Here is a 16,370-nt window from a genome sequence, read left to right on the forward strand (position 1 = left end):
TACGACTGTCGGGGGGTGTTAGAGTATCTAGGCATATCTCTATATTTGGTAGCATATGATTTGTAATAATCTAGGCCTTTTCTCTAGGAGAGGCTTCTTGCCCTTCAAACCATGTACTCTATATAAACCGTCCGGGAGGCTCGACACAACACCGATCATATTCCGCTAATCCTTCTCTTTCTCTATTGTTCTACATCAATGAACTGTTAAATCTGGTTGAATGTCGAATTATGAATCTAAAATCAGACTCGACCAATATGCGATAACCAAAATCTTGTCCAAAGTGTCAAACTCATAATTACTACTGTTTGCAGGTTCGTAGTAGAATTTACTCAAACCGCACTAATTATTATTGTCTGCGGGTTCAAAGTAGAATTTACTCGCACCGCACATATGCATGTATGTTCACAACAAAATATATTTAGAGTTCAGTTCATGGATCACCTAAGTACGTTATATATGGACACACCATCATTGAATCTTCCTTCTCGGCGGTTCTTTTTTGTCGCTTAAGCTTAAAGAATCCATTCATGGATCACCCAATAATGCTAAAACTACGCGTGACACATACGGGGTTGAAACCTACAAACGTAAGTGTCTACTCGCGCCACTCCCTACCCTAATTTCACTGTTTGAGCCTCCATGCTTTACAATTAGATACTGACATGACAGTCCGCAAGTCCAAACTCACAAGGCCCCGTTCGAAGTGTAGCCTTGCTCCTCGGTGCCTCGTGGTGGATACATATGTATTAACTACCAAGAAGTGTACATATGTACAGTCCTTCTCGGTGCTGCTATCTCAAAATAAAATGATAGACGTGGTAAAAAAGGAGCGAATTCTCCAGTGCTTGTAGTCATCGCTAGATGGTCTACGGATTTGAATGTAATTTTTTATCATTTCTGATATTTGTTGTACTGTCATGATTGACGATAAATAGATCAGAAGTTTTCTCTAAAAAAAGGAGCAAATTGATGACGAGAAAGAAGATGCAACCAGTGAATGAAACAAATATGTTGATTCGAGCATGATTCATGCAATCATGCTTGCGTACACGCAACATAATTAGCTGCCACATAAATCACGGGTTGAGTTAACACAACTTGAATATTTTATTATTATTTCACGGGTTCTTTAAAAATATGTGAATTTTTTAGGTAACACAACTGGATACAAGGATGGATGACATGTACATAGTCAACATAGGTTATGAAACTAACTTCAGCATGCATGCATGCATGCACTGAGAATGTATACATGGACTGAAAAATATGTGTACCATACGTATACATATGCCATGCAAATTAATCATGAGTATGATGCATTCATGCATGTCTTTTCATGGATCAACTATAGAACATCAAGAAGTAAAAGGTGCCATTAGAGACAATTACATTGATAATTTTTTATGTATGTGTATAATTTTTTCTTCAATCTGATGTACTTTGATTACGATATACGAATTGCTTAGGCAACAAAGAAAGAAATAAATGTAGCTAAGGTATGCGAAAAGATGTGGATCTGATCATGACTGATGCAATCATGCATGCTTGTTCATATAAATATACAACTCAAGCTGGCATACCACGGGTGGAGTTAACACGACATGAATAATTTTTATTATTCTGTGCGTCCTTTTATAAACTTGTGAATCGTTTAGATACTACAACAAGATACAAAGATGGATGATCTATACATAGTAAGTGTAGGATAGGAAACTAACTTAAGCATGCATGCATGCATGCACCGACGACATACGTATGACATGAGGATTAACCGCTGGTAAGATGCATGCAAGCATGGATTTCATGGATCAGCTAGAACAATGTGAAAGGTGGCATTACAGACGATGCCAAAGAGAATCGTCAATATAACTTTTAGTTTTACCAAGGATTTATGTTGTACATGTATATTTTATTTTCTTTGATATGATGTACTCTGATTATAGATCAATTTACTCAAAAAAGTAAAAAAGAAAGGAAAAAGAAAATGAAGCTAATGCATGTGAAAAATATGTTGATCAGATCATGATTGATGCAATTAGGCGTGCATGTAGATATAAATATACATCTCAAGTTGGGGTATCATGGGTCGATTTAACACATTTTTATTATCTGACACATCCTTTTTTAAATATGTGAACCATTTAGATACCGCAACAGGATACAACGATGGATGACCTGTACATAATCAGTGTAGGATAGAAAACTAACTTAAGCATGCATGTAGGCATTGACAACTAATACATGAACAAGAAACTATGTGTATCGTGCATATACATATGTCATGCAAATTAGTCACAAGTATGATGCATGCATGCTGGGGTTTTCATGAATCGGCTAGAACATCAAGATGTAAAAACGCATTAAAGACAAGGACATTGAGAATCTTCAATGTAACTTTTAGTTTTATCAAAGATTTCGGCTGGTCGTGTATATTTTGCCTTTTCAATGTGACATCCTTTGATTACAGATCATTTAGGCAAAAAGAAAGAAGATATAGCTAATGCATGTGAAAAGATGTGGATCTAATCATGATTGTTGCAGTCATGTGTGCGCGCACATATAAATATACAATTGAAACTGACATATCACGGGTCAAGTTAACACAAGTTGAACAAACTTTTTATTCATCCAAGTGTACAAGTATGTATATCTTCCGGAAATATGTGAAAATATGTGAGTCATGCATTTAGATACCATAACTATTAGATACAATGATCAATCAGACAATCACAAGCTTACAATCACAACTAGCTCCCATATATAACTCCGTCGAGTTAACACAACTAACTTAAGCATGCATGCACATAGGAGATGTACATGAATTGAAAATTATGTGTACCGTACGTACATGTACACATAGCATGTGAATTACTCACGAGTACTATGCATGCATGCATGGCTCTTCATGAATCAGCCAACAACATCAAGATACAAAAGGTGGCATTAGAGACGACTACATCAAGCTTCAATTTAGCCTTTACTTTTAGCAAAGATTTCTGTTGGTCTTTTTTTTCCATCTGATTACGGATCGTTTTAGAAAAAAACAAAGAAAGAAGATGTAGCTAAAGCATTAGAAAATGGACATGGCTAGCGGGCGCCCGAGCGCTCACTGGTAGGAACTAGCGCTCATCCAAATATGGAAAAGAGCAGCTCACACGCACGGCCACAGTTCACTAAAAAAGAAATCATGTCCTCGCGTGCATTTATTTGGGGATCCAGAAAGTTTAAAAAACTTTAACTTCTGATTTAAGTGTCGAAATTCAATTTCGTTTTCACAGTTGGCTTTCTCGCGACGAGTTCTTCGGAACTAGATCTCATATAGATAGGTTTGGTCGAATTTTTTTCGAGGCAACTTTGGATACGATGGAGGCAACTTTAGTACTATAAGAAAGCACCTTCATTTTTTCTCAGTAGGACCGCCTATTAGGTTGGTTTGTGTAAAACAAATGAGAAAACCACACACAACATGATGCACCTTCTACATATGGAAAAGTCTAAGCTCACCATCGGTGGGGCTATTGGAGGCAAAACAAGGACAATAACTTTAAGATCATTATGTACTTGAGTATCACCTAAAAAATTAGCAATTTGTGGGGTGTTTTCGTGCAATTTCAGTGCATTCAACAAGTAACTCATGTGTGTTTCCTATTGGTTGGTTTGTGTAAAATGAGAAAATCAAGAAAATGTGTGCAAGTCCAACTCATCTTGTGTGTGTATGCAACTATATACATCTGCATACAACAATTGTTCTAGCAAACTCTAAGCAACTGCCCCCCTAGCAGAAATCCACACAACTGTTCTAGCAAGTTCCAAAGCCACTATTCCTAGCAAAAAATCCAAGCAATTGTCCTAGCAAATCCAAGCAATTGTAATACCAAAACGCAATGCAAAATTGTTTATAGCAAAACCAATCAAATGTATTACCAAACATCAATGCAAAATTATTCTATCATAACCGAGCAACTATCCTACAAAACCAAGCAACTGTACTATCCAATCCAAGCAACTGCATTACTAAATAAAAACTATGAAAAAAATAGTCCTAGCAAAACCAAGAAACTGTCCCTAGCATTCCTACTTAGATTGTCTACTTTAGACAGACAAAACGTATGACCAACTTGAATTGCCTCTGTGGACAGCTATCTTACCCCCCCTCCCCATGCAACTTATCTATTCTAACAAAAATCCAAAACAAGTCAATTACAAATAAAACACAAAATGAAAATTGTTCTAGCAAAATAATCCAAGCAAATGTCTACCAAAACAAAGCAACTATATAAAAAACACAAATGCAAAAACCTGTTCAAAATGAATCCAAGCAACTGTCCCAACAAATCACGAGAACTTGACAATGATAATTACTTGCCTAATAATGATGCCCGGTTTGCATGTCATCGCTGATTAGTTGGCTACGATACTAGGACAAGTTTTCTGTCGGTGTAGCTCATGCTGCACGTACTCTGAAACATAGTGTTGGCATACTCGATTGTGTGGTAGACAACTTATATGTGAATTTGTGAACATCATGGTCATGGGAGGCAAGGACTTCTCCTTGATAGGCAATTATAGCAGGCAAACTAAGAAGTTGCTTTCCTATAATACTAAAGTTGCCTCTACAACACCCAAAGTTGCTCAGAAAAAAAGTTCATCAAAATATACACATATGGGATCTAGTTTTGAAGAACTCGCAGTGAAAAACCCAACGGTGAAAACGAATCTAAATTCTGATACACGAATCAAAAGTTATGACTTTTTAAGTTTTGTAAAACTCAAATAAATGCATGCATTTTTTCTTTCTTCACTTGTGTTCGGATGGGGCGAGGACCAGATAGTTTCCTTTTTTGTACTGTAACGATGACACACACCTTTTGTGGCAGGTCTGCTCAGACGCAACATGAGTTTTTTTTATCACATAGCGTGTGCGGCCGGAAAGCCCAATTAGGGCAGCTGCACTGATAAGTATTTGCGTTAGAAAATATGTGAATCTGATCAGGATTGACACAATCATGTGTATGTACATATAAATATGTAATTCAAGCTGGCATATCACGGGTCAAGTTAAACCCATTTTCTTTCCGGGTGATGTGTTAACCCAAGTTGAACAAACCTTTCACGTACACATACAATGATACAAGTATGTATGTCCTTTCACAAATACATGAATCATGCATTGAAGTACCATAACAGGATACAATGATCACTGATCAATCACACGATTATCAAGTATGCATGCACGAGCGAGGGAGCCCATGCAAACGCCTGACATAGAGTACATGGACTGGAACATAGAAAATATAAGTATGGTGTGTACGTATGGCATGCAAATTAGTTACGAATACAACGATTATGCATGTATAATATTCATCGATGGTTGGATGGATCAGATGGGGCAGGTGAAGTCAGAGGGGCACTTCTTGCCGCACTGGTTGAGGAGGAGGACGAGGTCGATGGGGACGTTGAGCTTGATGCCGAGGATGTTGGCCCTGATTGCGGTGCAGAGGCACACGGCGGTGTCGAGGTCGGCGAGCCCACCCAGGAGCGGGCAACACTCCTCGTTCGCCGGCACGCCGATCTTGAGCTTCAGCAGGTTCAGCACATTGGCGCACACGCCCAGCTTCAGCGTGTTGATCGAGCAGCTGCCCCCGCCAGTCGACGGCACAGACGGTGGGAGGATCGGCGGGGTAGGGACAACTGGTGAGCAGTAGGGCTCGCAGCCATGCGCAGCGGCAAGGAGCACCAGGTTCAGGGCGAGGAAGAGGGCGAGCTTGGAGGGCGCCATTGCTACTGATCGAACTTACTGCTCTGTGGCTAAGCTTGTAGGCTTTGCTAGCTTGGGATGGTTTTCTTGGGCTGTTTGAGGTGTTATTTATAGGCCGGTTATAGTGTGCAAGTGCATGCATGTCATTATCAGTCGAGCTAATTAGTTTGACTCTTGCCGTAGTAATTGCAAAACGTGTGTGCGACCATTATTGTACTGGCATGTTACGTGTGTAACATCCATCATTGGAGCTTAATCTGTTCGCTAATGAACAAAAACCCGAGAGCTGCGCCAGGAGACTTTTCTTTAGTTTCCAAGAAGAGTACTCCTATATGCATGTTGTCTGCTGTGCGCATATAAAGATTTGATGGGTTTACAAGTGTAGACATAATAATCTGGAGCATAGTATCGGACAAAGGAATATATCTGGCATGATAGCGCTATGAGATGGCGTAACCCTGATCATCGGGGTCATGGGAGACACATATAGGAATTGTATGGTTTTGATTCCATGTGTCTATTATATCTTTCGTACTCTGGTTTATTATAGTGGCTCATTGGCACCGATAGACACCTACGTTCAGCTCGCTATATAATAATTATTAGTTAATCCAGCATCATTGGTTGTGCCGACGAAGAATTCCACACATTTTCTAAACACTAGGTACCTGAAATTTTCCTTTGCGTCAGTTACAGCCTGTTTTGTGCGAGACTGAAGGCGGGTGACAATGACGAGGACGAGCAGGAGGGACTCCAAAATTTGACTGATGCAGGTTGAGGGTGGGGGTGCGGGAGTCGCCGGAGTTTACTGCAGATCACGCGCGCGAGGGGGAGGGGAGGGGGCAGCATGGCGGTCCGGGGAGGTTCAGGGCTGGCGGGCTGGCGAGGCGGTGCGTGGCACCGCCCGCCAGCCAGAAGTAGGCTGCCGGTTTGGGCAAGGTAGATCACGTGGGAGGAGGAGCAACCATCGCACGGGGAGGAAGATGTGAGGGAAAGAATGTTAACAGGTGGCGGTACGATCGTGCCATCCAACAACTCGGAAAATTGACTAATGCAGATTTCCCCCCTTAGATTATCTGACATATAGGTGGCCCTAATTTCAATACTGCTTAAACGCCATGGTGTAAGATAGAACCCATTTGATTGAGTTGAACAAAATAGTTACACATTATAGTTTTTCTTGGTCGAGAGAACATCATTATAGCTAGCTTACATTCATGTGAACAAGGGTGTATAAACAAATTAAGAAGGGTTAATTATTCTTTTGCCCTCACTGGTGTCCATGTACTCAGTTTTGCCCTCAGATGCGAATTGTGCTCAGTTTTGCCCCTAGTCCGTGCGCATCGACTTGTTCCGTGAACTCTGCCGTCTCCGTCAGGTCAACCTTTTGACTCGGCCCTTCCAGGTGAGACCAGGCGGCAGAAACGGCCAATTTTATTCAGACCGTTGCACGCGTGGCTTGTGGGCCCAGCAGAGAGCCGTTGGCGGGTGTGCTATATAAGCGGGCGACAGCGGCGGTGACCACGGCGACAGAGAGCACGACGGTGACCACGGCGAGAGAGAGAGCACGGCGGCAGGAAGCTAGCTGAGGAGGGCGCGGCGGTGGGAAGCTAGCAGTGGAGGGCGCGGCGGCGTTGAGATCCCCTTCGGCTCCGAGCTCCATGTCTTCCTCAAGCTCCCGCGCCACCTCGCGGATGCAGAGCCAGGCGCGTGTGGACATGCCTGTCTTCGTCTGTCCGCGGTGCCGGGCGGGCGTTGATCGAAGGGTTTCTCAGACACCGAGGAACCAGAATCGTCCGTTCTACGTGTGCAGCGAGAATGGGGTAAGAATCGGGGCAATTGCACCATTTTCGTCGTCGGGATGTTTGAGCAATGGGTTGATCTGTTTGGTGTTCATGCAGGTGACATGCTTCTTTCTTTGGGTCGATGCTCTGGCCAAGACTCTGATGAATGAACTGCAAGAAGAGCATGAAGAATGGTTGCGCATGCTGCCACGAACGGCAGTGGCCACACCACGAGCTCCGGAAGAAGAGATGGATGGCGAAGCACGCACTGACAGAGAGCTAGCTATTGAGCTTAGGATGTCGAAGAAGAAGGTTAGAAAGCTTGAAGATCAAGCACTACCAATACCCATTTGCAAATACTTTTACGCAATGTTTGGATGTAGGAAAAGTTGCTTGGAATTGAATTGGACTGGAAATTCCAAATCCAAGATGGAAAGGAAATGGGCTCCAATTTGAATTCTATTGTTTGGATGTGCATGGAATTTATTGTTGGAATGAGAGGGTAGCACTCAATTCCAATTGCTGTTTGGATGTACAAACCATGGAATTGGATGTTTTTTGAGTTTGGACAATAGAAACTTCTGTACATGTATGAAAAAAAGTATTATGTGTATATTTGAATATATATATTATTTTACACACATAATAACATTAAAATGTTTTGAATAAGGTCAAAACAATAACACAAGTAGAAATAAATATGGAAAAAGGAAGAATGCCAGAAAATAGTTTTAAAGTACCAAGAAAACAACATGGATAATAATTTTGGTAGTTTATGTCTCTTACATATAGCACAAGTAGATAGTTTTATGTCTCTTACACATAGCACAAGTGGATAGTTCGCAAACAAGAGCCGATACATCAACTAAACAGGATAGTGACAATTAATCGAAGGTCAAGAGCCATGGCTTCCTTAACTCCTCGGGTAGCGCCATGAGTGCTTCAAACAAACGCTCATTGACAATCAATTTTCCATAAGCTCTCAGCATATCACTATCTTCCAAATCTGGTACCTTCTTTAGTGCAGCAAGGATTTCTGTTGGAGGAGTCACCTTAGGCATAGGAAGTGGCTCGGTTGTCTTCAAAGCATCATCAAAAGACATCTTCATCTTTCCCATCATGCACAAGATAGCATCCCCAGTGCGTTGCCTCTTCTGAGGCACCTCAGGAGCTTCTTCAACAACAGGTGTGTCTTGTGGTTCTTGAACACATTCAGCTCCTGTTCTAGCACCGGCACCGGTCGCATGATCTTTTGAATATATGATATTGATAGACTCCCAATTGTGCACTACCTTGTTCCTATAGGCACGTGCTTCCTTGTTAGCCTACACAAAACACACAAATGAGATGATATTAAAGTTGCAAAAATAACCACAAAATAAATTTGGTGTTAAGTACCTCCATATATCGAAACCACACTTCTTCACTATCAACTGACACCATGTTCTTTACCCAATCCCATCCAAAGCCACTCTGTGCAAGCATCTTGGTAATGATCTCATACTGCTTGTCAAATGTTTTGATTCTTCCTGTTATGTTTTCCTTTGTAATGTCAACATCACATGTATCCTTGACATGCTTAATGCAAGCATTATACACATGTGGCTTCCAACCATTTTGAGCACGGTCACCATTGTTGTGATTCTCAACAAGGACGGCCAACAATGCCGTGTCCATCTCAGGAGTCCATGTAAGGTAAACTCTACTTTTTTTGCCTTTTGTTTCGGACATGCTTCTACAAGTAAAATAAATGAATGTGCAGAAAAGTAAGAACAAAAGAGCGAGCACGAGTAAGGTAAACATATATATTACTAGGAACAGAAGATGAAGCATGTACAACCCATAACACACAAGGCACCATCACAGCCAGCATGCTACCACACAAAAAAGGGCACCATCACCAAGCTAGCGCAAAAAAGGCACCATCAGCTAGCTATCTACTCCACCGTTACTTATCTACTCGATCTCTAGTTCTCCATGCGCCACAAGGTACTCAGCATACATCTCATCCGCAAATTGCTGCCTAAAATTGGACCATGCATTTGTTTGTTGGACACTTCTAATGAAAGTAGCATCATCTGCAGGTTCAGGAGTCATAGCCGCTAGCTCAGCGTCGACTTCCGGAAGCAACAAATTATCTCTCATATGCTGCCTATCCCTTGCATAGTTGTGTAACACACAACACGCAATAATAAGACGAATCTGCAAATTTTTTATTTATCGTCAAAGAAGGAACACAGGATGGCCCATATGAACAATCAAATGGACATGTGTTACCTGGTCCTCTATGTCAAAGAAAGAACAAGAACGCAAGATGGCCCATTTTTTCTTCAACAAGCCAAAGGTTCTCTCCACAACATTTCTAGCACGAGCATGGCGCAAGTTATACAACTCTCTTTCCTTTTGGGGTTGTTGTTGACTTGCCACCCACTCTTTCAAGTGGTACCGAGTGGATCTGAATGGAGATAGAAATCCAGGTCCATTGGTATAGCCAGCATCAACAAGATAGTACTTTCCTATTGACAAGTAGGTAAGTTAGCTAACAAGTACATATGAGAAATGAAACGCAAAGAGAAAGAGTCATACCCTGTGGTACAACAAATGCATCTTCGCGATCGATTCTCATAGCATCTTTTAGCACTCTCGAGTCCGATGCCGAACCCTCCCAACCAGGTAGAACATAGAGAAATTTCATGTTCCAATCAACCACACCTAGCATGTTAGTGCTGATATCTTGGTGCCTATTCCTATACCTCCCTTTGTCAGCAGCATTAACAAACACCGGAATATGACACCCATCTAGTGCTCCAAGTGCATTAGGAAACCACTTCCACTTGTAATCATCGGGAGGGGTGATAGAAGGATCGGGAAGCTTTATAAACTCCCCAGTTAGAGAGAGGATGGCTGATACACAGTAGATAAATGCCTACTGATAGTCTCTAAAGAACGCTGGTACGTGCCACCCAACATCCTCATTTTAAGTCCATGTCCAACAACTTGTGAGAACATAGCAACATTTTCTTCTACTGTCACAAACGTGCTATCTTTGAGACCACACTTCTCACGCAACATAGCACAAAGATCATGGAAGTTTCTTTTAGTTAAGCGTAGCTTATCATAGCAAGTGTGCTCGGACACCTCATAAGTTTGTTTCAATATATACTTCCGATATGCAACCTTTTCCTCCTCATCATCGAAGAATCCGAGATTCCTCGGTGCCCTCTGAGAACTAACATAAGCAAATGCTAGACATGACATTTCAAAATACTGCTTTGTCAACAATATCCTCTTTCTTTTTCTTCTTTTGTTCTCTTCGGTAATTTAGGCAACCAACTCTTGTTGGGACATGATAAAAAAGCTACAATGCAGACACCGTTTGTCCATGAATTATTCAGAGCATTGATACATTCTAAACCACGGCAACAACATTACAGTACAAACATGAAGGCGGAGTAGATAATATACCTTGACACCACCGAAATTTGAGCTCCTAAAATCCCCTGAGAAACTGCATAGTTCAAACAAATCATAAGTTAGCAACACACAAATCCGAGCTCTTAAATTCGAGGCAATGGACTGCATCTGTGAAGGTACAGAAAAAATTGAAGTTCCCCTTAGGACACCACAAAAAATTGAGCTCCACACGGGAGGGGAAGGCGCCACTACCGCCGTCATTCCACTACTACCGCCGTTCCCTGCGGACCACCTAATCCCGCCGCAAATCCCCAATACGATCTAGGGTTTGAGGGCCTCACCGGAGAAGGTCGCGCCATGGCCGGAGAAGAGATGTAAGAGGATGAGGGGACGGATGGGAGGAAGAGGAGGGAGGGGGCGGATGGGAAAGGGAGAGGAGGGCCGGAGAACTGACCGCCGCCGCTGCCGCCGGCGGCTGCTTCAGGGGAGTCGGGAGGAAGATGCGTTCGCGAGCGAGAGGGCTCGTCCAGCGAACAGGTACGGGGGTGGGTGTGGGGGCGTTTCCGAGCCTTTCCGAGCTCGTCCGCTCAGAAACTTCGCGCGAGGGGTGGAGGTGCGCTGGTGGCTCGCTTGGAATTGGGCCAAGATTTCCAAGCCCAAATCTTGTACCACCCCAAACAACAGAATTTGGCCTGGCAATTCCAGATTGCCAATTCCAAGCTGTTTTTCCTACATCCAAACAGGGTGTTAGGCATTTGTAGGTATGGTAATCGCACTGTTGTAATGTTGAAAATGTATGGAAAGGCATGAATTATGAAGGAATTTGTAATCTTGAAATTGCTGGAGAAATTCACCTAGTTTAAATGTTGGTTAAAGTTGTTTAAATGTTGAAACAAAAAGAGAAGAAGTGACCAACATTTAAATATGTTGGAAAAAAGAGAAGAAATTAGGAATTCAGAAACTTTTGATCAATGAAATGCAGCTCTCTGCTCTGCCTTTCTGTCCAAAAAAAAGGTTGCTCTTGGGCCAAATTCAGAGCGTAGAGCCAAGTGCAGGCTAGACTAATGGGCCAACTGCATCCAATTAGGCCCATTCAGGGGTTTTCTTGCGTATTTTTCTGTTTTCTATTCTGATTTAATTTAGGTAGTAAATCATAATGCTGAAACTTTTTGTGGAAGCTAATTGAATTATTTCGGAGCCAAACAATTAAGGTTAGAAATTTTTTGGAGCTGTTAATTAATCCAATTCAAATACACCGTGATTTAAATCAAAGACCAAAATGTCATGGAAAATGTGCCTCAGCTCTGGAAGAGGTTTACACCAGGTGCCAAAATAAATGAACATTTTTTAAGGGCATTACATTGAGAAAAACATAATATGTCTAAAAAAATGAAGGGTGAAAAATGCACAAAAAATTGGTGTAGCTGGGGACTCGAACCCAGGACCGCGTGGGTTTGTGGTGTTTAGGGCTGCGCTGGTAACCGCTAGGACAGATGCCAAGACTTTGACATGGGTAGGGAAGGAAGGTATACATAGTGAGACTATGAATTTTTTTTAAAAAATAGTGAGACCGTGAATGTTTGTGCACGCGTGAGAGTGGTTTTCCTTTGTTTTGCACTTAAATTTTGGAGGGTTGGATGGTTGAAAATGTATGTTGCACTACCACATGATTTTGGTCAGAGTGGCACTTGGTTTACGGTTAGAGTGGCACTTGGTTTACGGTTAGAGTGGCACTTGGTTTAGGATTTAAAGGGAATAAATTTGCATGTTAGTTCATGACTTTTTGTTTGAATGAAACAGAGGGCTTCTCACCCCCTCCGAAAACCACAAGTTCTCGAACTTCATGACTTGTGTAGGGAAGAAATGATAAGTTTGGGCACGGACATTTTTTAACACACATAATAAGATGGAACACACCGTAACATTACAATAACTTAGATAAGTTCACGGACAGTTCACGGACACATGACAAAACATGACACGACACGACACGACATAGAAAAGCAACAAAATAAAAAACCAAACATGACGAGCTTGACTCCAGGCTTGAACATCTTCATCTTGACCTCCTTCTTCCACGTTGGCCGCGCGCGCCCCTTCAACACCGTCTTCATCTTCACACCTCCTCCTCGTCGTCGTAGGGAAGGGAGTGCATCTGGCCTGGAGCGGGGAAGATGCGCTCGTAGTTGGTGTAGATGTTGTAGATGGTGAAGAAGATGGCCTCGCAGCCGCACCAAAAGACTTGGCCGAGGAGCTCGCGTGCGTCAAATGTGTTGGTGAAGGTGACCGTGACCAGTAGGAGGATGCCGCCGCGGTCACGAACCTCGTTGAGAGTGAACATCCTCGATGAGCCCCGTGGGAGGTGGGCATAGCCGGCTCTGAGGAAGGCGCGGGTGAGTTCGACGGAACCCCTCCACCTTGAAATAGCCCACACACGGAGCTCCCTCTCCACGAGCACGCCCGGTGAGTAGCGCAGCTCCGGCACCACAGGCGGACGGTTGAAGGTCGGCCCATTGAACTGCATCTTCTTCATTTGGTCTCACTTGGGGAGGGCTCGGTCGCTTGGGTGTTTGAAGTTGGAGAGGATCGGATCTGGCTTGTGGGTGGGAGAGGAAGAGAGGCACCCCATTTATAGGCCTGTGGGTGGGAGAGGAAGAGAGAAAGGATGAGAACGGTGCGTGTGTGAATCCGGACGCGTGTGTGTATCCGTTACGTTTTGCACACTTAAATTTTTGCACAAAAACGATGCATCTTTGACCGGGCGGTGCATGTGAATCGCTTCCCTGAACCACTGCCCTGAACCACCTAGCTCGCCTAGCGCGCCTCGCTCGCCTCGCTCGCATGCATGCACGTCGCTGCCTCCCGCGCATGCAAACCCACGTAGCCGCCTCCATGCATGCAAGGCCTGGAAAGGCTGAGACGGGCTATTTACTGCGGTCTCAGGCCCAGACAATGAGATGGCCCAACAGTCCATCCAGCGCGCCCGATATTTGTTAAAAAAAACAACCTCCCAGCCAATCAGATTGCATCTCGCGGATCGCCCCCCTCCTCCCCGCAGATTCCTTCTAGAAGGGTTAGATCGACGGCCCTTGATCGCCTCTAGGGTTAGATGAACGGTCCTTGTTCAGCGATAGGGTTAGCGGGGTTTGGGAGGGGTTTGGAGCAGTCAAAGCTATGTTTGACCAGATTTCAAATGAGCATAATAAATTAAATAAAAATTAAAAAAATGAAAAACCTGCGCACATAGTCTTCTTATGTGATATACTAACGATTGAAGTTGATAAACAAGCTTTACATACATTTAAATGATAAGTTCATGTGTATTGTATGATATCTCGAGTATCTCAAACTCTCTTGTATGAAGTGAAGAGAAGTGTTTTGGGGAAATGAACATGAAAATTTCAAAAAACTCACCACAACTTCATTTTGAAGTGACTAAGAAGGATCCAGGCTTAGTTTTTCATTTTGATGTTTTACACTTGTTTAAATCTTGGTCAAAGTTAAAGTTTGACCAGAATTCAAATGAGCAAAACAAATTAAAAAAAATCAAAAAAATGGAAAAACCAGCGCACATAGTCTGTACATATAGAATATATGTGTAGGAAAGTTATTTGGCTGATTTAGATAAGGTCGAAAAAAAGCTTGCTTAGAAATGAGGCCGTTTACCCTACCTTTGGACCCCTCTTTTTAGCACATTTTTCATGAAAATTTCAAAAACCTCACCACAACTTTATTTTGGATTGACTAAGAAGTATCCAGGCTTAGTTTTTCATTTTGATGTTTTAGACTTGTTTAAATCTTGGTCAAAGTTAGGTTTGACCAGAATTTAAATGAGCAAAACAAAATTCAAGAAAATCAAAAAAAGGAAAAACCATGTGCTCATTCGAACATCATCCAACAGATATTTGAACATCATGTCAAACATACTTCTAACATAGGTCCAACATCATCCAACAGAAATACAACATGTCAAGTGATAAATGTTTCATAATACAACATCATTCCTTATTCATAATGTTTCATAATTGTTCATAGATAGCGTTGGGGCTTCTGTCTGTTCCTTGAGCTTCTTGCCATCACTTTGCTCCTCATTGTTTCTTCTCTTCTTCTCTTGGTTGTCGGTACCTTGCGCGTCTTCTTCAAACCTACCATAGAGCTGTGCGAAACATAAACGGTAATGAGATCGTGTCAAGTGATAGATGTACAATAGTATTTGACCCTTGCAAGATTTACATACCTAGCAGAACTCACAACAATAGAAGGTTGGTCACCATTTGAAGCCTCACATGGATCATCATTTGGAGCCTCACTTGGATCATCACTTGGAGCCTCACTTGGATCACCATGATCATCATTTAGAGCCTCACTTGGATCACCATTTGGAGCCTCATTTGAATCATTATTTGAAGGATATTTTGGATCATCGTCAAAATCATGTGGCTGTTGACCATCATCATTTGGAACCTCGTCAAAATCCTCATCTGATGCAACCGGCTGTTGACCATCATTTTCATCATCTGTTGAGGCAACCAGCTGCTAACCAACATTTTCATCGAAGTCTTCATCGAAACTCTCTCCGAACGCTGGATCTACTGTGTTATCACAATACTTACCAAAATGACCAGACCCACCACACCTTGTGCACCTACGCTTCCTCGCTCCAAGTCCAGCTCCTTCGCTGCGAGATCTGATTCGACTCTTCCTTGGTCTACCTGCTGCTCTCTTCAGAACTGGAGCACAAAGCTTGAATCCAGGGTCCACCATGTCCCATTGTTGTTTTCCCTCCATAGCAGGCAAGGCATAAGCATATGTGGCTTTGAACCTTGCAACAGAGTAGTAATCATGCACATACTGTTGTATGTTCCCTGCTGGACCTGGGAGAGAAGTGATGAAAAACAAGGCATGAATGCATGGCAACCCAGTTATCTGCCATTGCCTACAACTGCAAGTTCTAGCTTCTAAATCCACTGGATATCTCCATTCCCTCTTCTCTTTATCCAAATAATATCTCCATTCCCTCTTCTCTTTATCCAAATAATATCTCCATTTCCTCTTCTCTTTATCCAAATATGATGTCTCTGTTGTGGTACCCGAGCAAAGCGTCATGTTCATTTCCAAGCCTGTTGTCTTCTGCTTCAGTTCATTCATCACGGCAAGGATGATAATGTGGCCCATGAATTTTGCCTCGGCTATTCCTGCACGATAATGAAATTTTTGCATGTATTCTATCCTTATCTTGTCAAGCAAATCCACCACATAATGACCCTTTAGTTTCCGGAGCGTTGAGTTGAAAGACTCTGCTAGATTATTGTGCACATAGTCAACTTTGCTCACTTCACTGAATTGGCTTCTGGCCCATAACTTGGAGTGGTGTGTTTCCAAGTATTCTTTCACTTTGGGATTCATGTATA

The 16,370-nt window shown here is 42.5% G+C and overlaps 1 protein-coding gene across 1 annotated transcript; it reads right to left on the minus strand.

Moving 5' to 3' along the window:
- Positions 1-5,035: 5,035 nt before the first annotated feature.
- On the minus strand, positions 5,036-5,824 carry LOC123154674 (cortical cell-delineating protein). The gene has a single exon (XM_044573338.1). The coding sequence runs from the start codon at positions 5,780-5,782 to the stop codon at positions 5,384-5,386; it is 399 nt and encodes a 132-aa protein (XP_044429273.1). The 5' UTR covers positions 5,783-5,824; the 3' UTR covers positions 5,036-5,383.
- Between the last annotated feature and the right edge of the window lie 10,546 nt (positions 5,825-16,370).

The sequence above is a fragment of the Triticum aestivum genome, chromosome 7A, assembly GCF_018294505.1.
Source record: "Triticum aestivum cultivar Chinese Spring chromosome 7A, IWGSC CS RefSeq v2.1, whole genome shotgun sequence".
NCBI classification, from domain to species: Eukaryota; Viridiplantae; Streptophyta; class Magnoliopsida; order Poales; family Poaceae; genus Triticum; species Triticum aestivum.

Bases quoted from the DNA above. Each gene is read 5' to 3' on its own strand.
- LOC123154674 (XM_044573338.1), bottom strand. From the start codon at position 5,782: ATGGCGCCCTCCAAGCTCGCCCTCTTCCTCGCCCTGAACCTGGTGCTC.